The 27,078-nt window shown below is 48.4% G+C and overlaps 1 protein-coding gene across 1 annotated transcript in view; it reads left to right on the top strand.

Annotated features, from left to right (window-relative positions):
- PELP1 (proline, glutamate and leucine rich protein 1) overlaps positions 1-27,078 on the top strand; it is a 1,000,849-nt gene that overhangs the window by 345,764 nt on the left and 628,007 nt on the right. Inside the window, exons 8-9 of the mRNA XM_069646587.1 lie at positions 21,710-21,839; positions 22,476-22,563. Of these exons, the coding sequence (XP_069502688.1) occupies positions 21,710-21,839; positions 22,476-22,563 (218 nt within the window). The remainder of the gene's footprint in view (positions 1-21,709; positions 21,840-22,475; positions 22,564-27,078) is intronic.

Here is a 27,078-nt window from a genome sequence, read left to right as displayed (position 1 = left end):
GTTCAGCTTTGATGAACCGATCATCGGTTTAGTAAGATGAGGTAATATTCCTGTTAAGATTCTTATTATTATTATTGACATTATAATCAATTGTATTTGATTTTAGAAATATGATGGTAAATCCCTGAAGAATACATAGATAATTGAAACGCGTTGGACTTGGAATTCAAATGCCATCCAGATTGATGAAAATGTATCCGAATACCTGTTTTTTTATATACATATGCATTGTAGAAATCGCATTTTTCAGTTAATAGTTCCATATAAGAAGACTGTTTCTTTAATACACAATTGTGGATATAAATGAAGAGCCATTTATACCATGGAAGTATTTACTGTGTTTTGTTTAAAATGAACAAATCCATATTTTTCAAGATTAAATATATATTATGTGGACCTCAATTAATGGATTTTAAATAACTCCACACTTGGTACACGGGGCTACATTAGCATTAATTGCTGAAGTGCCACTAGAGGCTATCAGCAAAACGGCCACACAGCGTTTGGTACACTTTCACACACTATTTTGTTGATACACAGGCCAGGAAGGCCTCACAGGGTAAGACGGGCAGTGCTTCCTTCTGTCAGCCCACCACCTTCAGGTACTGTTTGCTAGTCTATGCAAAGCATTTGATTCTAAGCAGATCCGCAAGCTTCAGAAGACCAATATTATGGACCTGTTATAGTTTTTCTGATGTTTGTATCTGCTTAAATTCACATGCACACATCCAGCCTCCCCTTGTTGGGAGAAGAAGCACCAAAGGCAACTTATTATGTAAGACTTTTAAAACAATTCTTCACTTTCACTATATAATCCACTCAAACTCAGGTCAGAAAAAAATAACAATTGGAGAACCTCGACGCACGAGGGACCATGGGTACAGTACACACCACAGCAGCGATCGTATTACAATAACATCCAGTCGACGTCCCTTTTTGAAATCGAAAAAAATACTATTATGTAATACTCAGATGATTAAAGGTATCTACGTTTTGTGATATGTATTTATTTGAAGATCAGGCATGTCTGTTTGGTGAGAAATTACTTAAAATAACACATTTACAGATCGTAGAGGCATTCCCACCAAGGGTTGCCTGCACAGTAGCACAAAGATGAGAACAAGTGGTAAACCAGCTTGAGGGTGTATGGAAGCTGGGACGTATACCAGGGAAAATTAACCTAAAGGGGTAGGTGCTTCCAACTGAAGGGGAGTGCTATTTAAATATACAAAATTACATTCTTAACACTGGAGGCGTTGGTGGGGTCAGGTAGGGAGGATGGGAGTGGGCAGGTAGGTTGAAGAGTGCTTGTAGCAAAGTTGAGGACTTTGTCTAGAGCAGAGGTCTTCAAACTGTGGGACGCGTAGCCCCCCCCAGATTGAGGGAAATGGGCACGGTCTGCTTACATCGTCGAACCGGAGCATAAAACTGTCTCGGGCACCAAGGAAAAAGTGTCCCGCAGTTGCAAATGTCTATTCATTCCTTTAGTCAGACTGTTTGAATAGTACCCAAGGAGGTGATTTTAAAAAAAAAAAAAAAAAATTTGAAAAATATACAAATTGTGACATTTAAAGAATATTTATTCATCAACAATGGTCAAAACTACTAGCTGCATAGTGAAGAAACTCATTAAACTGGCCCACATTGGCCAAAAAGGTGGCCCATTTTGACTGGCCCTTAATATCTTTTTGCATTTTTGGGACGGGCATTGCCCTCTAGGCCAGTCTGAGCCTGACGGATCATCCATAATGGGCGAGGGGGTGTCCACTCAGTGGCCCCTCACCCATTATGGAGGAGCCGAGGAGCCAGCCCAGTGAAACACTGAGCACTCCCTCAGCTGCTTTTTCCATCTGAGGGCTGGCTGAACTTTCAAGGTGAAACACTGTTTCCCTTTGACAGTTCAGTTCCCGAGCTGCACATTCACACTGAGCCATGCAAGGATAGGGGTGTTTTGCTTCGCCATCCTTGCCTAGCTCATTGGAAATACTGGCTGGGGCACTGCATGTCTGTATGTGCGAGGGGGAGCTCTTGCGGCTCCTCGCACAAACAGATCAGCCTGGAGTGGGGGGTTTCATCACCCATGCGCAGACCCCTGCAGAAGGTACGTTTATGTTCATTTAAAAATGATGTGCATGGATGAGTGTATGCTTGTGTTGTGAGCAAGTGTATGGTGAAGGATGCTCGTATGAATGATGGTGATTGCTGTGTGAATGTGTGTGTGATTGTTTTGTTCTGTTGACCTGATTTTGGCAAGTGGGGGAGGTAGAGGGGGGGGGGTAAGGAGGGTTGTACAACAAAGGCATTTTAAAAATGCCTTTGTTGTACAATCCCTCTACCCACCTACCAAAATCACCTCACCTGAGACGCTGTGGAGCCCAGGGGACAGGGATGGAATTTATTTTCTTTTTTTTACTCGATATCTATCATAGATGTTCAGTCAAACATTCCATGTTTGCCCCCTAGGCCCCCCAGCACCAATTGCAAACTGTTTGAGTTTTACCCATTTATTTTTTCAAAGTATGCTCTAAAATGCAACATTTTAACCCATTATTTTAAATAAATTAATGGGGGGGGGGAGAACACCCAGAACCCCCTTTGATTGGTTCAGACTCCTTCGCTGCGCTTGGACGTCATGGCATTTTTGTGGGAAATATTTATGCCCCTCCACTTCACCAGCTGCCACTGCCTTTCGGACTGTTAGGAACAGGGTGGGGGAGCCCAGGGACTGGGGTGGGAGCAGGATGGGTGCTAGCACTGGAATAGTGGTGGGGGCAGGGTGCGGAGAGCCCATGGACTGGGTGGGATGAGGGACCCCAGCGAATGTAATGGGAGCAGGTGGGGGAGCCCAGGGACTATACTGGGAGTAGGGTGCAGTGACTGGGTGTAATAGTTCATAGCTATTTGTACAAACTGTCCATTTGGCATTTTAGGGCGGCCTGGCCAGCCCAAATTTTGCTCAAGGGGGCTCAGGCCAAAAATGTTAGACCACTGGTCTAGAGTGAGGAAAGAGTAGACCGGAAGGCCAACGGTTATTTTACAGCAGTTGTCAGTTGCTGAGAACGAGAGTGAAGATTAGATTTCTTCGCACAGTGGTTAGTCAGAAAGACACATTTTCCAACTGTTACTGTCAAAGCTGACCTTAAGATTGCAAGCCTCCGCTGAGGGAGTAAAAATGTCAAGCGGAAAGACGAGATAGGACAGGGATGGCATCAGAACCCAGGAGAGAAATGACTTCCATCCAGTGATGAATTGCAGTGAGACAATTTGTAATCTGTTCAGTGATGGCTGTGGTGAAGGAGGGAAATGAGAAAATGTTTTATTAGCAAAAAGGTGATAATGAAAGCCAAGGGTTGAGAAGTTGTCTTAGGGCAGTGGTATAGAGGTTGAAGACCAGAGGTTCAAGGGCAGAACCCTGGGGGGGGGATGCAAACAGGAGTGGGGCAGGGGGTTTGGAGGTCTGCAAGCTCCGAGAGATTTTAAAGGATCGATATACCAGGCAGGAGATGGGTCAAGTGTTAGGAAAGATTTCTATTTATGCAACTTTCCCGACTTAGTTTCCTTGGACCCCCAATCTTTTTGCTTTGTTTTTTTTACCTGTTCTGACTTTTTGCTATGGGGGCTGTCTGTAGACCCAGTTCTACTGAGTCGTGGGGTACCGGAGCTCGCTCTGAGTCCTCTGTCGGCTTCCCTCAAAGAGAAGACGGGTTTGACCCGAGGCCTTGGCTGGGCTGCTTGTTACCGAATGGATGTTCAAGGCCCGCACAGATGAGGCTTTTACAGGGCCTGGGTCCGAGGTCCCTCGTTCAGAGGCTAAAGCTACCAACAGTTCTGAGAGGCCGGTCAAGGCTTTGTCGGTGAAAGCTGTTGCTCACTGTTCCCGCTCTTGTGGTGACACCAGACCTGCTAAGGGGGCAAAGAAGCAAAGTTCTTCTTTTACCGGCAATGCCAAGGTGCTTACTTCAAAGGCACAGTTGGCGGTTGGTATGTCACAAAACATTCCAGGCCTCATAGTACTGGCTCTGCCGAGGTTCCTTATGTTAAGGCCAAGATTAAGACCCCTGATCCAACGACTGGGACCCCTGCCTCACTACCTCACGTGCCGCAGTTCCCCTCAGATAAGGACAAAATGGCGCCTGTTCCCGCCACGACTGCGGCGGCCATTTTAGGTGCTACCCCTTTAACTACGCCATCGGCCTCTGGTGTAGGGCTTGGTCCCTTGCGTGAACCTAAGGTCCATTGTACGCATCCTTACCGGCCGGTTTATGATTGGAAAGCCCGGATGCCTCTTCCGCACAATGTTTCGTTGCTCGCGAGGGCGGCACCTTTGATATATGTGGATACGTCGGTGGAGGGGCCGGTGTGGCACCCTTCCCCGCTACGTCCTTGGATTTGTCCACCTCATGAGAGGCCTCCTCAGGTTCCGAAACAGTCTCCGCAGGACGCCTTTTTTGGTACATTTCAAGCACTTATGCACACCGACCCCATGAGGGAATATTTCAAAGGGCTTTTCAGGGAGTTATGTCCACCTACGCCTTCGGCACCACCCGTTCCTCCAGTGGTTCCGCCGGGGCCTCCCTTGCCCATGGTGCCTCCCCCGGCTCTTCGGCCTTTGCCTCCATTGTCCCCAGTGGACAAGGCAGTGCCTCACACGGCTCAGCAGGATCCTGACCTGTCGGATGACCCTCAAGGCGATCAGGACAACGAGAACCTTTCCAGCTCTATCAGAGCTTTTCATGACCGGGTACTGGACATGAGTTTCTCAGATGTTCCGGTGCCCGAGGCACCCGCTCCGCAGGAGGGCGTGCTTTCTGGGGAGTTCACCCTGTCTGCTTGGAGCGTACCGGCCTGTTCCTGCAGGATGTTCTGGCCGAGGTCCGAAGAGTCTGGGTAAAGCCACACTCCGGACTTTTAGTCAATAAGACGATTGACGCGAGGTACAGGCTACATTCTTCGGAAGAGGTGGCTCTGTAGTCTTGTCCGCATCCCTCCTCCACAGTGGTGGATGTAGCCACTTTGCAATCCAGACCTGCAGCATCCTCTTCCACGACGGCTACTCAGGTCCTGGGTAAGGAGGACAAGCTCCTTGACTCCCTAGGGAGGAAAATCTTTGCCAACTCGGCCTTGCAGCTCGGGCAGGCCAATGCTGAGTTGATATTAGCGGGAGCTAACATGCGGATGTGGAAAGGTCTGTCGGAGTTTGAGGAGCACATCCCGGTTGAGAAGTTGGAAGACTTCCAGGGTGGCCTATCCGACGCCAGGGTCTTGGCCCAGGATCTCCTGGAGGCTGCGGCTTATCACGTAGACACCTTGGCTCGGGGCCTTATGCTGGGGGTTAATACCGCACGGCAGGCGTGGCTGCATGCCACTAAGTTTTCAAAAGAAGTGCAGGACAAGGTGTTGGACCTTCCGTTCGATGGTAAGGAGCTCTTTCATTCTACAACAGATGTAGAGCTCACCAAGACGAAGGATAGCACGCAGACAGCTAAGTCATTCTGTCCTGGTTAAGGCTCCTTTCAAAACCCAGAGACCGTTGTCACAAAGTCAACCCTCCTCTGGCTTTAGGGGCTTCCTCGACTGCAAATCTCACAGCGTGGATACCCCTGCGGGGAATAACCGCCGTAGGCAACAACGGACGTGGTTTTTCTCCCGCTCTTCAGCGTCGTCCTCAGGTTCAGGTGGCACCGCCACCGAAAAACCTACGAAATGAGGGTACTCCGCGCTCGCACGAGACCCCGGTGGGAGGACGCGTTGCGTCTCATTGGGAGGAATGGCAGACCATCACCGAAGACAGATGGGTCTCGTCAGTCGCTCGAGCGGGCTTCCGCTTACCTCTACCCCCTACCCCACCCCACAACCCTCCTTTTCAGCTGTCGGGCTTGCCCTCCCTCAAAGCCGAGGTTCAGAAACTTCTGGACCTCAGAGCTGTGGAACCCGTTCCCCTCGGGGAGCGAGGGGAGGGCTTCTACTCCCGGCTGTTTACGGTGCCCAAACCCAACCAGGCTGGCCTGCGCACCATCCTAGACCTTTCCCAGTTCAATCTTTCCCTACCCCAAGAGAAATTCAAGATGATTAAGTGGACAGTGGTCAGCTACGAGTGGGAGTTGAAGGCGGAGGTCTTCTCATGGATTTTCTCGCGTTGGGGCACACTGGAGGTGGACCTCTTCGCGACGGCGGTAAACAAGAAGCTTCCTCAGTATGCCTCCAGAGGGGGGCTGGGAGCCTCCTCTCTGGGGATGCTCTCGAGATTCCATGGCACAACATGAGAGCTTGCGCCTTCCCGCCTCTGCCTCTGGTTCACCGTGCAATTTGGAAGTTGAAGAATTCGGTGAACTGTTCCCTGCTGCTCATAGCCCCGTGGTGGCCGGCCAGTTCTCAGAGCTTCAACACCTGTCGGTGTATCCGCCGATCAGGTTACCAGTAACTCCCGATCTTCTTCACCAAGGAGAACAGCAGCTGTGGCACCCCTCCCCTCAATCGCTCAGCTTGGTGGCATGGTGCCTGAGTTCAAGTCTTTAGAGCATCTGAATTTGTCTACGGATAACATGCGTATTATCGAGGCAGCCAAGAAACCCTCAACCAGATCCGAAAACAGGAATAAATGGCTCAGTTTCTGTCATTGGTGTTTGGAGAAGAAGTTGGATCCAAGGGTGGCCACGATTGACACGGTGCTGTCCTTCGTGTCCTCCGTAGCAGAGTCAGGGGTTCATGTTTTTCATGCAAGACGTATCTCTCAGCGGTTTCCGCTTAACTTTCTACAGACCAGTGTTCTTATTCCATGACTAACCCAGTGGTGAAGAGGCTTTTTGCTGGCTTGACACGCCTCTACCCTCCGGTTCGTAATCTGCACCCGCCGTGGGACCTAAATGTGGTCCTGACGGCGCGGTGCCATAAACCCTTTGAACCAATGGCTACTGTGGACCTCAAGTACTTGTCCTGGAAAGTGTCTTTTTTGGTCACAGTTACGTCAGCAAGGAGAGTGAGTGAGCTCCAGGCATTGTCGGTGGCGCATCCTTTCTTGGTCTTTCACAAGGACAAGGTAGTCCTTCGGACGAACCCGGCCTTTCTGACGAAGGTTGTGACTGAATTCCATCTGAATCAGTCTATTTCCCTACCAGTCTTTTTTCCGAACCCTGCCTCTGAGGCTGAGAGGGTTCTACACTGTCTTGATGTCCGAAGAGCTCTCAAGTTCTACCTGGACAGGACTTCTGAGCTTAGGAGTTCTCAACTTTTGTGACCTTCGGTAACCCTCAGGGCAAGCAGGCATCTAAGGCAACTATTTCTCGGTGGATCACCGCCTGCATCACAGAGTCTTTCACCGTCCAAGGGCTGAAACCTCCTAAGGGTATTCATGCACACCTGGTGCGGGGCAAGGCAGCCGCGGTTGCTTTTCAGAAATCTGTTCCCTGGGAGTCCATCGCTAGGGCAGCTACTTGGACCTCCCCATCTGCTTTCTGTAAGCATTGTCTTGACATGAGCTCAAGGGTTGACGCTCAGTTTGGTTAGGCTGTGCTGCAGAACCTGTTTCAGTGAGGGGTATTTCCATCCACCCGTAGTTCCTGTAAGGAGTGCTTGGGAATCTCCCATAAGTATGGAGGAAAGGGGACGGGACGTAGGAGTATACTAGGTTACTCACCGTAGTGACCACCTTACTCCTAGTCCATAGTCCCCTTTCCTCCATACGCCCGCCCGCCGTCCCCTCTAATAAGGATCCTCTGTTATTGCTAATGGGTCTTTGACCTGGCGATAGAAAAGGACTGATGGGCGATGCGCAGGGCGGAGCCAAGATGGGCGGGGTTACGGCTGCGTGCCGGGCCCCGTGCAAGAAAGAGAGGAAGAACACATTTTTGGAAAAAATGTTGATGCTTTTTACTAAGTGCTTCGGTACCGTCCCACAGGACGGAGAGATGTCCATAAGTATGGAGGAAAGGGGACTGTGGACTAGGAGTAAGGTGGTCACTACGGAGAGTAACCTGGTAATTCTGTGAGTCCCCAGTCTTTATCGAAACTCTTGTTGACAAATCACAACGTTCTAGGGAAGATCTCCAGGAAGAGCCCTTTCCTCCTCTAGACCCCTCTGGCACCTCCTCATGGACCAGGGATATATTTGAAGTGTGTATGAACAGGCTGGAAAAATGTGTACACTTTTCTGAGAGGTTCACTCCTAAAAGACCTCATGAAGAGGACCCTTGTACACCAAGAGCAAAATTCCAAAGAACCTCTAACCCACTTCATGAGGTCTTTGACCTTACAGATCCAGAATATGTTTCTATTGACCCTTATTTACAGGAGGATGATCCCTTTGAGTATCCAACTGATCAGCCCCAGGGATAGTACGACGACCAGCTGGTGGGTAACCCGCCATGGCTGTCCCCCACCCATACCACGGACCCTGATGCCATATGTATGGACTCCCCCTCCTCTGCGTCAAGCATCACTTGTAGATGACCAGATGGCGTTTACCGCCATTCTGAAAAAAGCAGCCGAACACTACCAAATAGCCACGCAAGAGGCACTGCCAGATTCAGAGGACATTTTAAAGGAGAAGCCTCCTGCCATCCAGGCTATCCCTTTAATTAATTCCATTATGATGCGCATCGCCCCTTCATTATTAACGCCTTCACAAACCAGGGCTGTTAACCCACAGGGGGATTAACTTTTTTTGCCCCTCCCCTACTGACTCCCTCTATATTAGGGGGCATGCCACCCCAGATTCTCTTGAGGTCACGACAAGGAAGAAGGCAGGAGTCTCCTTGTCCACAGGCGAGGCACCGCCAGACAAAGAATGTAAAAAATGGTATGCTCCTGGAAACTGATTAAACTAATGCAGAAGCATATTCCACCCGCATGGCCAACAACACCATGCTGTTGGCCAGCTATTCTGATGTCCAATGGAACCTGCTGCCGGAGGGCCTACAAGAGGTCCCCGAACCAGTGCGTTCTCGTCTGCTTACAATTGTAACTGAGGGTAAACAGGTGAACCATAACATTCTCAAGAACACTTTAGAAGCTGGGGAGACAGCTGGAAGGACTTTAGCCCAGGGTACTCTTAAAACTTCATGCCTGGTTAAAGAACTCTGGGTTCAAACCAGAGACACAGGCATAATTAATCAACAAACCCATGGAAGACTCCAACCTGTTTGGCAAGGCTGTTGATTAAGCGCTGGAAACGGCCAAGAAGGAACACAAGACTTTGAAGACTTTAAATCAAATCACTCGAAGACCTTTTCAACAGAAAGGAGGCGGGGGGAGTTCTCGCTGCTCCTTTCGTGGGCAGTCCTATTCTTGCTCCCCTCACAACCAATATGGTTCAGGGAACAACTGGTCTTCAGGACAGCGTTCTTCCTCCTCTACCCTGTATCCACCCAGAGAACAACGCAGTGGGAAAGGAAGGGTTTGTAATGCCACTCGCGGAGGCTCCCCCGCATCCAGTCAGAAATAACTCACAGATCCGGGTCCCCTCCCATGCTTCCCCCGGTCGGGGGACGTATGACATCATTCCTGCACGCTTGTGATGGGATTACAACAGACCAGTGGGTGCTCAAGACCGTCACCCATGGTTATTGCATCAAGTTCAGCCGGCCACCTCGATCAAGATGCCTAACACCAGAAAACCTGAGGATCCTGCTGCAAGAGGTTGAGTTCCTGCAGGAAAAGGGCGCTATCAAAGTCGCCCCTCTTCTACAGGTAAACAAGGTTATTTATTCAGTGTACTTCCTTGTACCCAAAAAGGATCTCACCATGCGCCCTGTGCCAGACTTCCACCCAGTGAACAAATTTGTCAAACCTCAAAAGTAACGCTGCAAAAGATAATTCCTCTACTGACGCAGGGGGACTACATGGCAACATGTAAGGGGGGACATGAAAGATGCATACTTTCATATTTCAATGTTGCTGGCACACAGGAAATATCTAAGATTCATGATAGAAGACAAACACTATCAGTTCACGGTTCTTCCCTTCGGCATTGCCTCAGCCCCAAGGGTGTTTGACAAGGTACTGGCAGTTGCAGCAGCACACCTGCGCAGGCAATCCATTCCAGTTTATCCTTACCTTGACGACTGGCTTATAACAGGGGACTCCTACGGAACATGCCTGTTGAACACTCAAGACGATGGACCTCTTATTCAGTCTGGGATTCTCCATAAACGAGAATAAATCCAGCCTAGACCCCAGCTAAGTCGAGCCGTTTCTGGGGGCCCTAATTCGGACAGAAGACAGCCTTGTCTTCCCTCTGAGAGGGTCCAAAATATGCTGTTTCTTATTTGGTTCCTCATGGAAGTTTGCACATGTACCCCATGCAAGAGTAGCTCAATAGCCAGTGGTGTCAGGTCAGCGGACAATGGGACGATCTGGTGGTTGTCTCGGCAGCCCCCGTTCTCTCTCTCTGCAGTGGTGGTAGAGGGAAAACCTTCACCACCCCTACAGTAGAAGCAACTCTCATGACGGACACATCTCTCACAGGGTGGAGGGGCTCACCTCCTTCAACAGACGGTGCACAGCGTTTGGTCCCCAGCAGTAACATCCAACCACATAAACCTGTTGGAGCTGTTGCTGGTGTTCAAAGCACTGAAGACCTTTCAGACAAAGTTGCAGGGAAAGAAATAACTGATCCCCACAGACAGTGCCACGGCCATGTACTACCTGAACAAGCTAGGGGGCACTTACTCTCCAGGGCTGTCCAAACTGTCCCAGAATATTTGGAAATGGGCTCTCAAACACAAGATGTTTCTATTGTGTCAACACGTTCCAGAGGAACTCAATTTTCTGGCAGACGTGCTCAGCATAGACTTCCCGTTGACCATATAGTACAAATGGAGATTACACAAAGACCTAGTCTCCAACGGTTTTGCAGAATGGGGCTTCCCAGAGGTGACTTGTTTGCAACTCTGTAGAACTCACAATGCCCATATTACACCTCCAGGTACCCTTCAAACCATCCAAGGGGAACTGTCTCTGGATAACATGACAGGGAAATTTGTCTACGCTTCTCCCCCCGAGTCCCTTACTCAACAAGATTGTGCACAAGATGCACCAGGAACCAGTCATGATATTGGTGGCCCCAACGTGGGCACGCCAAGACTGGTTCTCCCGTCTGATGGAGACGTCTCGAACTCCTCAGATGAAACTGCCCATACAACATGCTATCTCAGGAAGAGGGAGAAACACTTCATCCATGCCTGCAGTCTCTCAACTTGGATCATAGTTCTGACATCACCAACTTCCTCAGAGATGCATGATTGATAGATTTTACATTTATATAGCGCTACGAACCCTCAGGCATCTGAGCAATGCTTATTACCCACGGTGTGTGGTGCTCATTCATTGACCTCGGAAGGTTGAAAGGCTGAGTTTATCCCTGCCGGGATTCAAACCTGCGCCAGCAGGCTCTGCACAGATGTCGAAGCGAGCGCTTTACTCGCTGTGCTATCTGACCGGCTTTATACCCAACACTTGACATTGCTACTCCAATAAATGGAAACGCTTCGTCATCTGGTGCAATTCCAAGAGCATTAATTCCATTGACTGCTCTCCTACTCATATTGTTCTATACCTGACTCACCTAATCGACTCGGGTCTAGTTTTCAATTCCCTGAAGGTCCACTTAGCTGCACGTTCAGCATATACCACGTCCCAACAGAAGGTTTTTTGGTGGGAAATCCCAGTAATTAAAGCTTTCATGGAAGGGGTTAAGAGAACGAATCCCCCTATTTCTAACCCGGCTCTGGGATGGGACCTTAATGTGGTATTAACCAGATTTATGGGGTCTCCCTTTGAACCTATGCACAAGGCAAGCCTCAAAGCACTCACTTATAAGACTGGCTTCCTAGAGGCAGTCATTTCAATAAGAGTCAGTGAACTACTGGCCCTTTCCCTTTTGTCACTATTCACAAAGATGAGGTGGTTCTGTGCACTCACCCACGGTTTGCACACACATTTTTATGTTCCATGTGAACCAGTCAGTAGAACTACCCTCATTCTTCCAGAACCCAACTAACATGGCGGAAAGAAGCCTACACACACTAGATGTGCGCAGGGCAGTCATATACTATTTGGAAAAAACGAAACCACTAAGGAAGACAAACCAGTTTTTCGTTTGAAGTCTATGGAAGCCCCAGTGCCCCGAGTAGAGTGTGCTCTAGGCTTGAAGGGCAGTTCTCTTGGCAACATTGTAACAGAGTGTGATGCAGTTGACAATCCACCTTGAGATGGCTGATTTAGAGCCAGGATCCCTGACTCACACCCTGACACAGCACTTTCCATGCTCCACTCTGCTTTATCTGACACACTCGATGTTCTTGCTCCTGTCATGAGGATCCGTTTGAAGCCCAAAGCCAAGTGCAACTCTTGGTACGACTCAGACCTCGTCATCCTGAAACGCAAGTGCAGGGTGGCTGAGAGGAAATGGCGTGGTTCTGGTACGTCCTCTGACAAACTGGCCTACCGCCTGCTCCAAAGGCAAAACTGGCTCTGTCTGCACTAACAAGAGAGCCCACATCCAAGCCTGCGTCTCCCCGGCATCTAACAACTCGGCCAAACTCTTTAAAATCTGCAAGGAGCTGGCCAATCCTGCCGCAGTCTCTACCTCTCCTGTCCCCTCCCAGGCCCTCTGCACGGCCCTGGCTTCTCATTTCATCTCTAAAACTCAGGACATCCTGTCCTCTCCCTCTGCTCTGCCCTCTACTCCCTGCTGTTCCTCTGGCCCTTCTTCGGCCACCTCTCCTTCCTCCTTCTCTGCCTTTCCCCTTTTCTCCTCTGGTGAGGTTTCTCGACAAGTCCGGTCTAAAAGTCTTGTCAAAACAGGTTCTCCCCTGTTCCTCCAAAACCATCAAGAACCACATTGACACCCTGGCTCCTGCTCTGGCTGATTTCTGCAACTAATCCTTCGCCACTGGAGTGTTCCCCTCCCCCCTCAAGCACTCCCTTGTGCATCCTCCTCTTAAGAAACCCTCTGCCGACCCTTCCTGCCCAGCGAACTATCGTCCAATCTCCATCACTCCTTTCCTGGGCAAATTCCTGTAAAAGCTTGCCATCTCCCCGCTTAACCTTCACTCTGAATCTATTCGTTGTCTCCATGACCATCAGTCTGGCTTCAGAGCTGCCAGAAGCACGGAAACTGCCCTCCTGAACATCCTTGAAGACCTGCCCTCCAACCTTGTTTCCAACACCCCCTGTGTCCTCATATTACCTGATCTCTCTCCTGCCTTTCACACGGTCAACCATGCCATGCTGCTCAACCGTCTCGGTGATAACCTGGATATCTCCGATCAGGTCCTGGCTTGGCTGACCACCTTCCTCTCCGATGGACCCTCCTAGGTCCAACTCTGGTCCTTCCTCTCCTCTATCTCTATCTTTACCTGTGGTGTTCCCCAGGGGTCTAACCTGTCTCCCTGGCTGTTCAACCATTACCTGGCACTTCTTGCCCACTGCATTGCCGCTCTCTGCCCCAACTTTCAGTCCTATGCGGATGACACCCAGCTCATTTTCCTTTCAGCCACCTTCTCTCCTCTCCTCCTCATCTGTCTGTCCGCCATCCAGGAGAGGTGTTCCGCCAATGATCTCCGCCTCAATGCCAGTAAAACCGAGATTCTCCTCATCGGCACACCTGCTCCCTCCTTTCCTGTCACTCTGGCCGGCCTCTCTTGGCCCTCTTCCTGCTCCCACCTGTGAGGCTAAAAACCTTGGGGTTATCTTAGACTCCACATTTTTCTTCTCTCCTCACATCTGACGTCTTAGAAGTCACACTACCAGCTGCACCTCCTCAGTGGTATTCTTCCTTTCCTCTCCTTCCCCCAGAAGCTCACTGTCTCCAGATCTCCTGGCTGATTCTAAAATTGCATTGGTTACCTGGCCACCTTCTGATCTCAGACCCATGCGCCCCGCCCCGCCAGTTGCACACCTGCCCTGCGCCCCTGGCAACATTGCACTCGGGGACTGTTTCTGTATCCCTACAGCCTCCACTAGCACTTGACACCTGATTCTGCACTTACCCATGCACTTACCACCTGCTGGCCGCACTTTTATTTGTCTTTATTTTACTGTTATCCTATATACTGCACTGTCCCCCTATCTCAATCTCAATGCCATCGGGCCTAGTAGGATTGCTGTCTGTCTTCCCTCCGTTTCCCCTCCCTTGCATCGTCATGCCTTGAAACAATTGTGTATAGGCGTGTTATAAATGCCATATCGCATCATAAATAAATGCAGCAAATACAACTTTCACATTAGCCCCCCGTTGTGCCTGCAGGGAAAACGTAACGTTATCAGGTCATGCACTTGTACGGGAAAGCTGTGTGGGGGGCCCAGGAAGGGAGTGGGGACTGTCTGGTCCCACTCATATCTGTGGTGCTGGGTGTGGGGGCATGAGTGAAACCAATTGTCACTGATTGGACAATTACTGGCTGTTTGAATGGTGCAGAGCCTTACCATTGGTTGACTTGGTCTTGCTTCCTGCCTGGATTTTGGATAAGAGTAAGACTTCTGCAGCCATTTCAGTGTATCAGTGTTGGAGCCAAGAATCCCTTGTAGAAGAACAGCCGACTGAAGATCCAAAGATCCCCTCATGCTTTTGGCCCAGTGATACCCTGTTAAACTACCTGATCTATGATGGCCCTGTGTGGTGCTTCAACCCCTGGACTGATGGGACCAACCAGTCGGGACATGTTTTCGAGAATCCAGCCGTCCTGAGCCTTCGGAAGTGTCCCTGGACCACCTGGTGGACTGTCAAGCTCTTCAGTGGCCAAACTCGCTACAACAGTCGTTCTGCGTTTGCAGCCGTATCCTAGGTTGTCGCCAGCTTGGGTTACAAGTTGCCTTACTGTCGAATGTTCGCCTCCCAGCCTCAAGGGTTCCTGTCCTTGAACCTTGACTGGAAGGGATGCCTGTTATCATTTGTGTGCAGTGGCAGTCGCTGGAACTCTACTTCCCTTGTCCTGTGAAGTGTCCTAAAGACGGCTGCATTCTGCATTTCTCCATTTGCAAAGGTTGCCCTTTGCTCCTGGAACTGACCAGAAGACTCCCTGCACCCGCAGCTCTTGGCACCTCTCACTGGATCTGCCAGTGGGAAAACCATCTGCCAACTCAGTTGACCCAATCATTCCTATAGGAAAATCAGAGCTAGGGGGGGTTGTAAATAAACGCAAAGCATTTGTCCCCCAACCCCCCCGGTCCCCATAGGATAACATTGAGAACGAGTCTCTTTGTAGCCTTCCATTGCACTGCGTTTTGGTTGTCAAAACGGAGTAGGACAACCTGAAAGTTAAGAACTGAGCACTGAGCCATCAGAAGTGTCCCTGGACCACCTGTTAGTCTGTCCAGCTCTCCAGTCGTCTACTTCACTAGAACAGTCACTGGTCCGTGTTTGCAGCCTGAACTCTGTTGGTCTTCAGCTTGTGGTGCAAGTCTCTTTCCTTCAGAATTAGTCTCCCAGCTTCAAGGCATCCTTCTCTGGAAGGTGGCCTTTAACTGCAACTGCAAGGATGACTTCTGGCCTCTCTGTGCGGTGGCAGTCGCTGGAACTCGCCTTCCCCCTTCCTGTGAATTGTCTTGAAGAGGTCTGCATCTGTGCTTTCTGCATTTCTCCATCGTCGAGGGTTGCACTCTGCTCTCGAACCTGACCGGAAGAATCTTGGGCACCTCTCGCCGGATTGAACAGCAGGAAAAAAATCATAAGAGGGTTGGCGAGGTTAGTAAACGTTAAAGCATTTGTCTCCCCCTTTCCTCCACAGGATAACATGGAGAACAAGTCTTTGTTTCCTTTCATTCCATTGCTTTATGACCATATTTCTTGTGACTTGGTTTCATCTTATTACATCACTGTTAGAGAGATTTATAATGTATATGTTTCATCCCCTCTCCTAGTGAGAAGCCCAGAACCTTTTGCTGGACTTCTGGACCTTTTTCCTTCTACCCTGAACGAGGGGATCCTTTTTCTCCCTCATTCGTTCTCATTTGCTCTGGCTTTTGGAACTTTGTTCCCTGTGTTTTATGTTTACTATGGAGTTTGATTTCCTCTATAGCTCTTTAAAGGCATCTTTGTTTACCTTTTGCAGCACACAACACCTTATCTGCAGTGTTGCTGGGAACCCTTTGGTACTCCTTTGAGATTATTTACTTATCCTTAAATACAGTTCTTGAGGGATACTTTGTATCCTTCCTGAACGTTATACTATGAGAGATTAGCACACACCATCTTATGTGGAGTTTTAAGTGGATACCTAGTGTCCCCCTGTTCTTTGCTTCTGTGACGTTTTAGTCGCAGAAACAACCCTATAGTTATGGCTGGTGGAAGTGTTCTACCAACTATTGTGATATTTTTTCTGCAGACTGCATTCAGTCTCGGTTGTGCACAATAGGGTCACCTATGTTCTAACATGGTGGTGCCTTTCTTTTTTTGGCATTTCTATTGTGGTTTTACTTGGTTAGCCCTTCTTCTACCATTCTGGGAGGGGGGGGGGAAGGTCTGTGTGTGTTTTACCTTTGGCGGGAACCCTTGGGTTTCCCCTTGGGTTTCCCCGACTAGGCTCCTGTGTCTGAGCACGCAGGAAGTGGGATAGAAGTTAGTCACTCTCCAGCTCTTTGTCTGCGAGTGTACCTGAATGGAATCAGTTTCCACTGCGGGGAGGGGCTGGCTGCCCTGATTGGTCAGCCACATTCCCATTTTTGTAAAATGCTGAGAGTTTGGAGAGGAGTGTGTGGGAAAGCTGAATAAAAGGTGAGGTTCTTGAGGTGAAAGGCAAGTCGACCACTGGAACCGAAGAACTGAGGCTGAAGACGACCAGAGATGCCTCCAGACCCTTCCAATCACTGTGAAAGGGGGACCACTGCTATCCTGAACCCTTTTTCTAATCGACATAGGAGCTTTGAAGAGGACAACTCCTTCCCTTTGGTTGGTGGGACCAGCTAGCCCTGAGACTAACTACAAATGGAGTCTCCTCCCAAAGTGCTGTCTTTCCAGAGCTTCAGACCGCGAATTCCATGAGACATCTGACCCATTTGCAGTACAATGTCTTTGTAAGGCCGAATCACTACAGAACTTTGAGCTCCAGTTCGACCTCCAGAGTCACGATCTAACGCATCCAAGTCCCCTCATCAGAGTGCAGGACTTCAGAATCAAAGATCGACTGGGCGAATACCTTCCTTTGTTGGTGGGTGATGATAAAAAGGCATTCTTGGACCAGCTGACCTCCAGCACTCATTGGGTGGCCGCTCAGTCTCCACCGCAGCCTCCTACGGTCTGTGGTCGCAGCGGGTTTGGAACTGCCAGTGACTCCTCTGTCCTTACGCGGCCATCTTGGTCGACGCCCCCTGGTGGTCTCCTGCGTTATTTCTTCTAATCTAGTGTGCTGTGGGGTTAAATGTAGAACTTACCCTGAACCGAAGTTGCTCTAGAGTGACTGGAGTGCATGAAGAGGTATCCAGGGTGTCGACCCTACCTCTGACCCAACCTAACCAGCTTGTGTCCCTTTAGGGAATCCTTTCGCAGGGTCCTCCTAAATTATTATATTCAAGTAATGTTATCCTAGAGACTGAAAGTTTCCTGTGGAACTTTTGCTATTCTTCTACTTAAGACTTTTCCTTCACACCTACAGACTTTTTCGTATAGTTAGGAATTTCTGTAGAATGTTAAGCTCTGCTGCTGTGTATAAACAACCTTTTTCCTTACTGTAGACTTTATCTTGTATGGTTATGCGAACTAAATAGAATCACTGCATATCTTTTTTTTAACACTTTCTTTATTAACATTTCATATAACAAACACACCCCACAACACCACCCACCCGCCTGTTTCTGCATGAGGGTACAGCATTAGAATGAGAGGCTGACAAATAGCAGATTAGAATGACATTGCAGCGATACCGTTCGAACCACAGGTCCATAAGATCTTAGAGGTCACCCCTGGCCACCCCTATCCCCAGCATAACACCCATCTTGGCGTACCTCCCCCACCCTCTCGGGAGCCCCCGTTCGCACGGCAAGAGCCACTCCCACCGGGAAGAGCACTGTACAAATGGTCTAAAGCGAGGAAGGTTCATTACTCACAGCTGCCGATTGTCGAAGAAGATATGAATTATATACGTCCCACATCCGACGGTCCCTTCCTCACTGAGGTTTCATCACACCCCACCTAGAGTCCATATCGTTACAATACAATATATCTTTTTCCCACTGGCCCACCTTGGAACTACTTTTCCCGCCTCATACTATAGCCACTCTTTGTTTTGCCAATATCAGGAGGAGATCCATCAACCTCCTGTTCCCAGCGGGGAGCAACTTGGCATATCCCAGTAGGGCCAACACAGGATCCGGGTCGATCTGCCTCCCCACTATTTCCCCGATTACACCAGAGAGATGAGTCCAGTATCGCTGTAACTCTGCGCATTCCCATGCCATATATAAAAACCCTGCAGAGGGCGACCCGCACCTGACACAGGCATCAGACCGCTGGGGAAAGTATTTCTTCAATTGAACAGGAGAGTAAAAGTAGTGATGCAAAAACTTAAAATGAATCAATTTAAACCTAGCACAGACCGCCCCCTTTCTAGTCATTTCGCAGCAATCGCTCTATGTAGCCTCCGATATCTCCCTACCCAGCGCCCGCTCCCGTGGCACGGTCATGGCCCCCAACCCACTCTGGAAAGCCACTGCATACAGTTCAGATAGCGCCCGGCGCCCTACCTCCCCCCATAACAAGTTATCCAACATACCAGTTGTACAGGGAACAATGGAAACATCTACCTCAGCACCGCCCGCAGCCTAAAGTACAAAAAGGTGTGTAACGCAGACAGCACCCCCCTTTCTTTCAGCTGGTCAATAGTTGTAAACCGTCCGCTCGGGAGCAGGTGCCCGAATGTATGTACTCCTAACCTCTTCATCAAAGTTACGCAACCGGTTTCACTAGTCAGGGGGATGCCCAGGATATATATGACCAGGAGCTCCGACGAGTATATTACTTCCCCCCTTAAGTTTTCCGCTCTAGGCGGGTCCAGGACCTGCATGTTAGAGCGACCATATCCTGGGGCATGCTCGGTTGACTCTGTGCCATAAGGATGACCGCCCCCAATAAGGCGGGGGATGCAAACGCCCTCTCTAGCTCCACATGCCGCCGCTCTGCCGCCATTCCGAACCAATATCGCAGGAAGCTAGCCTGCGCCACCGTATAGTATAGTTCAAAATCCGGCAGGATGAGTCCTCCCTCCTGGACGGGTGCCACCAGCTGTCTCCAGGAGATACGAGCGGGTTTACCAGCTCAGATGAACTTCAGTACAGCCGCACGAATGTCCCAGAAGAATTTCTTAGGCACTGGAATGGGACGTTCAGGAACACAAAGAAACTTAGGCAGGATGGCCATCTTGACCACCGAAATCCTACTGTATAGATTAAGCGGGAGTGAGCCCCACCTGAGCATTGCTGCCTTGGCCGACTCTTCCAGCTAATTCCTACGATAAACCACCCCCTCTTCTCTTGCTATTACAATCCCCAGATATCTGGTACTGACTAGTTTCCACTGAAGCCCCCAGTTGTCAGAAAATTGGGCCACCGCTGCCGTCAACAGGAAAATAACCAATTTGCTAGCGTTAACCTTAAGCCCCGATAGTTCCCCGAATAGCAAGACATCGCTCATCATTGGGTCTAGATTGGTCTTTGGCTGACGAATAAACAGGACCATATCGTCCACAGAATCACTGTATATCTGTGAAGTAACTAGAGTGTGCGGCTTTACCGACAACACGGTAGAACTGTCTTTGGTTGGTGTCAAACTCTTAACAAATGTAACCGCGAGCAACTACCATTGACGTAATCACCTTTGAAAAGTATTAAGAATTCGAATGTGTTGGTTAGTGAAATAAGTATTCATCTACCTTCCTTGTTTAAATAATAATATATATTTGTGATATAACATTTAAAGTCTAAGTATATCTTTAGACTATTGTACTTACTGGGTTCAGTGTACTTACCTACAGCTCACATCTTTCTCCTATGTTGAGCCTCGCTGCTTTGCCATTATACCAAGATCCTTTGGGTAGTACAGACTTGTACTAAGAGTTGGAGACCTGTATGCGAAGGGATAGTTTTAGGAAGTCCTACCACAAGAGGACTTTAGGAAAACTCCCCTAACAATCACTTAACATCTTTTATTGATTTAAGTAATTGAATGCTTTTTACGAACTTATGGTGATTGTATATATGTTTATTATTGAATGTTGTGCGATATCATCTGCTTGTGTTTTTTATTTTTTTATTGCGTGCTTTAGTCCTAGAATAAAGGCTGTATTTTTATACATTTCGGTCTAAATTGAATTGTGTGCTTCACTGTGTGGACTTATTGTGGGCCCTTGATCCCACTTGCACTCTCCTGAGAGTACCCTTGACTGCTCTCCATTGCAACCTTGATGGGGTTTTGGCTAACCTTTGTGTTCCCCTGTTCATCTTAACTAGGGTGGCCCCGTAACATCTGTCAACCAGGCCATATCATAGAAATCTATTAATGGCACTCCACTCCAGAGGCTCCATAAAATATTCTCCCTGACGTCCTCCAAGTGCTGGAGGGTTTGCAATCAAAAGGGGACTGGCTATATATTTGGTGATCTTGCCCGAAGATGCAGAACTTCTGGGGAGAAATCAAAGGATGCACTTGGGTGCATATTTAACTTTCCATGTATTACTCCTCCGACCCTTTGCCTGACCGGAAGGCATGAACTATTCTGCTGGTAGCAACCTGGTTGTTAAATGCCCAATGGTGGAAGAGTGGATCCGTAAGATATGGGAACTTGTAGAACTAGAATCTGTTACTCGCTTCACCAAGACAATGCCAGTTTTCGCACATACTGGGAACATGTCCTATAGTTTTTAAGAACAGACAAACCTACCAATATGTCTGCTAAGACTAAAGCTTCTGAACATTTTGTTAACTGAGTAATGAGCAGTTTCTTCATCCCGATAACAATCTACCATGAACTGATGTCTGTGAAAAGGCAGGGGTAGAACACCGGCGGTGGCTGGGGGTGTAGGGGTACAGTTTAGTCTGTTTTTCAGTTTGTAATAACATTGAAAACAATCAAAAAAATTGGAGAAAAAAAACCTGGAGGACCATATCCAGCTGGTCAACCTTGGTGGCCCTGGGTGACCCATAACACGACCTAAAGACACAACTTAACTATTGTAGAAAGATGCACTTCTTTAAACCTGAAGCGCCTTTGCTCTTGCACAGTAAGATAATGTGTTCACTTATGCACATGATCAACTTAACTTTTTCGATGCTAGAAAGATGTATAGTGTAACTTTAGCCTCATTGCACCCTCAGAGTTTAGCTTTGGCTTCTCTACCACATTTCCCGCTAGGGTATTCATTTGTATTTGTGGGTAATCGTGTTGGCCAGTTTGTACTGTCTTGATTACACCTTGAACATTTGGTTTAGGAAAAACCTCCAAATAGAGGAACTTCCCATTGATGCTTGCTAGCAACGTTTTTTGTGGTCTGGTCCACAATGATTCTGTGCTTGCTGATGTGCCATCCTGGAAGATTGACAGTCTTTTCTCCTACTTATCCATGTAATTAAGACACAATGTTTATTTGTCCTTGGCATAACTGTCCAAGGACTCCCTTGATCATGATCCCCTGGCTTGATGCATGTTAACTTTCCATTGTTTGGATTGTTTTATTTCATGGATTGTAAACTGTTTCTCTGTGCTCACTAATTTGTTTGTTTTAGATCCAGTGCTTTATGAGGGTCCTGGTTTGGAGCTTGAGCTGCCAAAAACTGAGAATGCAAATGGAAACATACTCATGCATCTGAAGAACCGATTCACTGCAATCAGCAAGTGCATTTGCCTCCTGCTCAGGTACCTCATTTCTTAGCCATACCATACTTTCTCACCTACCCATCCTTCAGGCGACCCTGTTCTCCATCAGATGCTTTGACTACTTCCTCCGCTAACACCTTCCTACATTGGGACGGACACTCCCCTCCAAGTTATGCAGTTGTTTTCTCATGAAACCCATCGGAGGGAAAACTGTCCAGCTTCCCTCAAGCCCAGTCAGGATGTCGTTCCTACAAGATGCACCTAACCCCGAGCTTCTCTGCCCGCTTAAATTAGCAGGTTCCTGTCCTTCCATAGGTAACCATTCCATCCTGCCCACCTGGTCGTTTTATGATTTAGTTCAAAACTGCTGTACTTGCACATGTTGCTCTTTCTGACTCCAGCACTCTTCTCCCCACCCACCTCTCAGATGAAATGATTTTGGGGTTGATTGGCTTCAGCCCATATTTCTACACAGCTTCATTTCCAATGTGTGACTTGTGCTCAATCTTTGGTTGCACATTGCATTATGCCATGCCTTGCTTTAGTCTATTTGGTCGAGATCCCATTTGTGGGTCTTTCTTGTGTTTCCTGAATTTAGCCTCTAGATGCCTCTTTCAGGTTTGGCTCTGCTTATGTTTCTTAATGGACTACTTAATGGGATCTTCTGTCTTTCAGATCTGACTTTTCTGCACCAGTCACAGTTCCTGTCCAGGACATACTTGATGTCATCTGCAGAGTTTTGAACATAAGCAACAGAAGCTTTGTGAGTACTGAGGGCAACTCTGGGTTTCAGCTATAAATGTGCAATTCATTGAAGTCTCAAAAGGTGTGAGGGAGTACATGCTCAGACTTTAAAATGTAAAGACCTACCTCTTAAATTGTGACAATCATCTCAGCAGAATGGGAATCCTCTGTCCACCTTCTTTGGGGATACCGCCCCATCAAGAAAGATGGGTACCCTCTACTTTTTAAGGGACATGGTGTGATTTGTATGCCCAATGAGTTTGGTTAGACTACTCAAAATAATTCTCTCCTTCCTAGGAAAGGGGCACTTTCACACGGTTTTCAGAGGCCCTCATCAACTCTTGACTAGATTGCAGAAATGCCCCCTATGCTGGGTAACCAGCATTCCAAACCACAGGCTGCGTAAACCCCTAACTGCTGCTTGGCGTTTCACATTTAGCCTGAGAAACAATCTGTTGCTGTTTCTAAGAAGTCTCTGCTGGTGTCTGGTTAACTTCAATGTAAAATCATCTGCCTCATTTATAATATAAACCATATGACTCTCCGCTACTTCTGAAGCAAAATCCACAGATATCACCCAACCTGATGGGTGAAGTCCGTAGAAACAAACCTACTTCGGTTATAAGAGCAAGATGCACTGAGACGATGTGCCCTTCTCACGATTTGTCCCTTAGATCACAATCTCAACCCATGAGGCATTGCATAGCAGGCCCTAGCCAATCCCATGGGCTCTACCACTTGCTTCATCCCCTCAGGCACTATAAAAGGGAGGGAAAGGGTAAAGTATTGAGAGAAACAGGTTGTGCTTACTTTGTCCACTTGAGAGTAATAGCTCTAGGTTGATCAGCGGCCCACCATTCGGATAATGAGTGGTGTGGTGAGAAGTAAAAGTGTACATGCCATTTATGTACTACCCTGTTCATTGCTCGCGAAAGTTCAGCAAACAAAGGCTGCTATCTAGAATTGTGCCTTCCTGCCTATAACAGTTTGTCCTATGTTGTTGTGCGCCTGTCCTAACCAAAATGTACACTAGGTACGCTGCGAGAAGCTGCCTCGTTACATTATCTGTCACCTTCTTACGTGTTTCTTGTTTGCCACAGGCAGGTGTGGTTTAGCTCACTTCCCCATAGGCAAGACTGCCTCCGCATGTAGAATTGGCAACATTAGGCAGGCCAGGCAGGCACTGCCTGAGCTGTATGGGAACTGTAGTTGAAGTTGCAGACTCTCTAGAAATGTAAACAAAAGGTTTTGCTCTACTTATTCGCCAAGGTATGAGAACCTCGCTGATGCTTGTAGACCATATTATGAAAATCATGTAGTACAGGTTGAAGCCACAGTAAAGTCTGGAGGGAGTTTTCTGTACTTCTGCTCTCCATATGGTAGAGGAGAGGCACAGCGGACCCCTGCCAAGGTTCTCTATTATTGGTATTGTGGTCGAGCAATCAAGGCCTAGCTTCTCAGGAGGTGATGCAGGCTGGTTCTTAAGTACAGTGTAGTCCCCAAGCCCCCACAAAGGAATGTCCTCACACTGGATTTGTTAAAACGGGCTTTATATAATTACGTTCAAGGTTATATACAAATCACAATGACTCACTTTGTGCTTAGTTAATCTATAATGGAATATATATACAGTTCTAAGTGGTACCACAATTATCTGATCTCATTAAAGTGCATCAACTTTACTCGGGTCAAATGTCACACAGATCACTCAATAAAGGACCAACAATAGAAATAGAAGGAAAGCAGTTGGTTAGAACAATTGGCAGAATACTGGCCTCTACCGTTAAACACAGTTCTGTGTTGAGATTCCCCCACACCCCCTGCCCCCACCTGGGCAACCTGTAAAGTAAAGACATATCACAAGCCCAGTCCATATATTGTTCACCAGTCTTATTTCCTTCTAAAATAGTTCTACAACCCCAATGTACCTGGAATAGCAGAGTTTGTCATCGGGTCGTCGACAGATTCTTCTTGAGTGGCTCCCTTTAAGGCAGGAGCCACAGATCGTCGAGATCCCATGAGGAAAAGGGTTGAACGACGACGGTAAGGGGCAGCTTCGTTCCTAGCGGTGCTCGTTGACGATGGAGCATTGGCGTCCTGCAAGGAAGAGGCGTGCAGGGCACCTTGGTGATAGTTCAGGAACGCAAAGAGTTTGAAGAACTGTGGCCCAGCAAGGGTGTCGAGTCGTCTGCATCTTTGTGATCTTTAGGTGGCGGGAAACCCACCGGCGGATGCTAGTCGGTGGCCTCGGCTTTCTCCAGCGGGACAAAGTGGTCGACGGTGTAGGCGAAAGCGTCCTTAGATCAAATGTTACTTAGGCAAAGGGAGCCAGGTGGCTCCGGTCGGCGACGGCGGTCGTCGACCGTGATGTACAGCAGGGTCCGGACACTTCTCCCTGTGATTCCGTGGCGTCCCCGTCTCCAGTCGGCAGCCTTTCGTAGGTCTGTCTACCAGTGAGTGCTGGCAAAGAGTAGCAGTGCACGATGGTCCATCGTAGCTCGGGAAGAGGGTGCCTAACCAGGTCCTCTTTCGGTCAGTCCTTGGAGACACAGCAGCTTTCAGATCGAAGTAGAGCAGCAGCAAGACTTCTCTTCCAGCAAGGCTTCAAGTTTAAGCTTCCGTTTCAAATCCAGTTTCTCTTCAGCTTCTGAACACTAATACTAGCAGTGAGAAGCCCCCAGATATACTAGTTGAACTCCCTTTCATTCTGCTGGGTCACACTCGGTCAGAAGGTCATTCATTCATGCATTCATGCATGCAGGCAGCCAATCAGGTGCATAGGGCATTCAGGCCATTCACTTCTCTCCAGACACAAGTTATGTGTATTGGGACAAGTACCCAGCCATTCAACACTCCACACTGCATTCATACCAGTTTCGGGCAGGGCTGTCTGTCATTGTGTCAAACACCAGAAACCAGACATCCACAACAAGTAGTGCATATTTGTCACACACTCCATACACCCAGGTCCCACCCACAGGATGTACCCACAGCATACAGTCACTGGGAAGGCTCCAGCCAGTCTGGCCTGGACTTCACAACACCACAATATAGGGAACTTTCACCCAACAGCCAGTCAGGGGGAAGGGACAGAGTCAGGACTTCCCAGGACTTTGGGAAAACAAGGTAACAGGCGATGGAAGGCAAGAGGCAATGGGAGCCATCTTGTTTCCATCAGGAATCTGATTCCAATGACGGGGCCTGGGCATCCCAAAAGGGAGGACGCTCAGGGCACCTATCAATTCAGCACGAAGGTGCCACCAGCCCATACCCTGCTCTGTGGACCAGACAAAGGTCCCCAAAACATACACTAGGGGCACAGGGTTGCATCCCCACCCATGGGTGCCATAAGGGTATCCCAACGGTTTGTACACCAAACCAAAAGAGTTGCACCGCCAGGAGTCCCACATGAACTCCTGCGCGACAACACGACAGAACACACAATAAAATACAGTAAAAGGACAAGGATACAGAGGGCCTGTCCCTCCGATGCATTTCCAGCATCACAGCCACCCTGATACATTTTATATTGCATTGAAAGTTGCATGGCCCGCCTCTTTCTTAGAAGACCTATGTTAGTTGGCGGTCTGTAAACCTGTGAAGGGCAGTTTCTCCGCTGTATACAATTTATATGTAGTTGTCCGGCCTATTCTGTGGATTGTTTGTGTTTGTATGCTGCTTGGCCGACTTCATTAAGGATGCTTTTCAATGTACTCTGCGATTGGTTTATTACTGTGGTGATTTGTAGTGGAATAATGTGTGCCGCCCATGACAGATTCCCACTGCCCTGTGGCAAAAGACCAGGATGTGTCAGACGCCACGCTAAGTGATTTTCCAAGGGCCCCAATGTAAGACGATTTTTTGCATAAAGTGGATTGCTGGCAGGTGTGCCCGTCGGAGTTGAAGTAGGCAGAGCAGATAACGAAGAGCCGACAAAACGTGGGTTTGTGGTTGCAGTTTATTGCATTGCTCTGTCATGAGGTTTTGTTTTACTGTGGTGTTGCTGATAATGGGTTGTGTTGTCTTTCACAACTGGAGAAATCGAATGCAGGGAACAGACCAGCAATTCTGGAAACAAGGAGGGAAGATACCCTGCCTATCTGACATCAGCCTGCCCACCTTATAACACAGTGACAAATTGAAAGAGTAACTGTAACACCTAAGCATTGCAGCCATGCACAACACTGAATTAAATTGAATGGTCACAATGGGGAGGTACAGAGTAGGGTATTTAGTGTGTGAAGAAAAGATATTGGATGCGTGCCCTGCCCATTGCTTATCAGAGCCCTGCATGTGCGATCCAATCACGGAAAAAACTTTTTCACTTCTGCCTAGCCTAGCATGGGAGCTGTTGTAGGCTTTATTTCCTCCGTCTGTGTCTTTGTCCATGACTCTCCCCTAACCTTGACTCTGGAAAGCTAGACCGTTCTGTGCTCTGTATAGGGTACCGGGGGCCATGATATGATGTGGCATTTATAACGCGTCTGACATGGATGTTTCTAGGCGTGAAAATACCAGGAGGGGGGAACAAAGG

This window comes from Ambystoma mexicanum, chromosome 1p (assembly GCF_040938575.1).
Source record: "Ambystoma mexicanum isolate Mex_15411 chromosome 1p, UKY_AmexF1_1, whole genome shotgun sequence".
Taxonomy (NCBI): domain Eukaryota; kingdom Metazoa; phylum Chordata; class Amphibia; order Caudata; family Ambystomatidae; genus Ambystoma; species Ambystoma mexicanum.
Note: the sequence above shows the minus strand (reverse complement) of the source record. Positions and strands in the feature narration are given on the sequence as shown.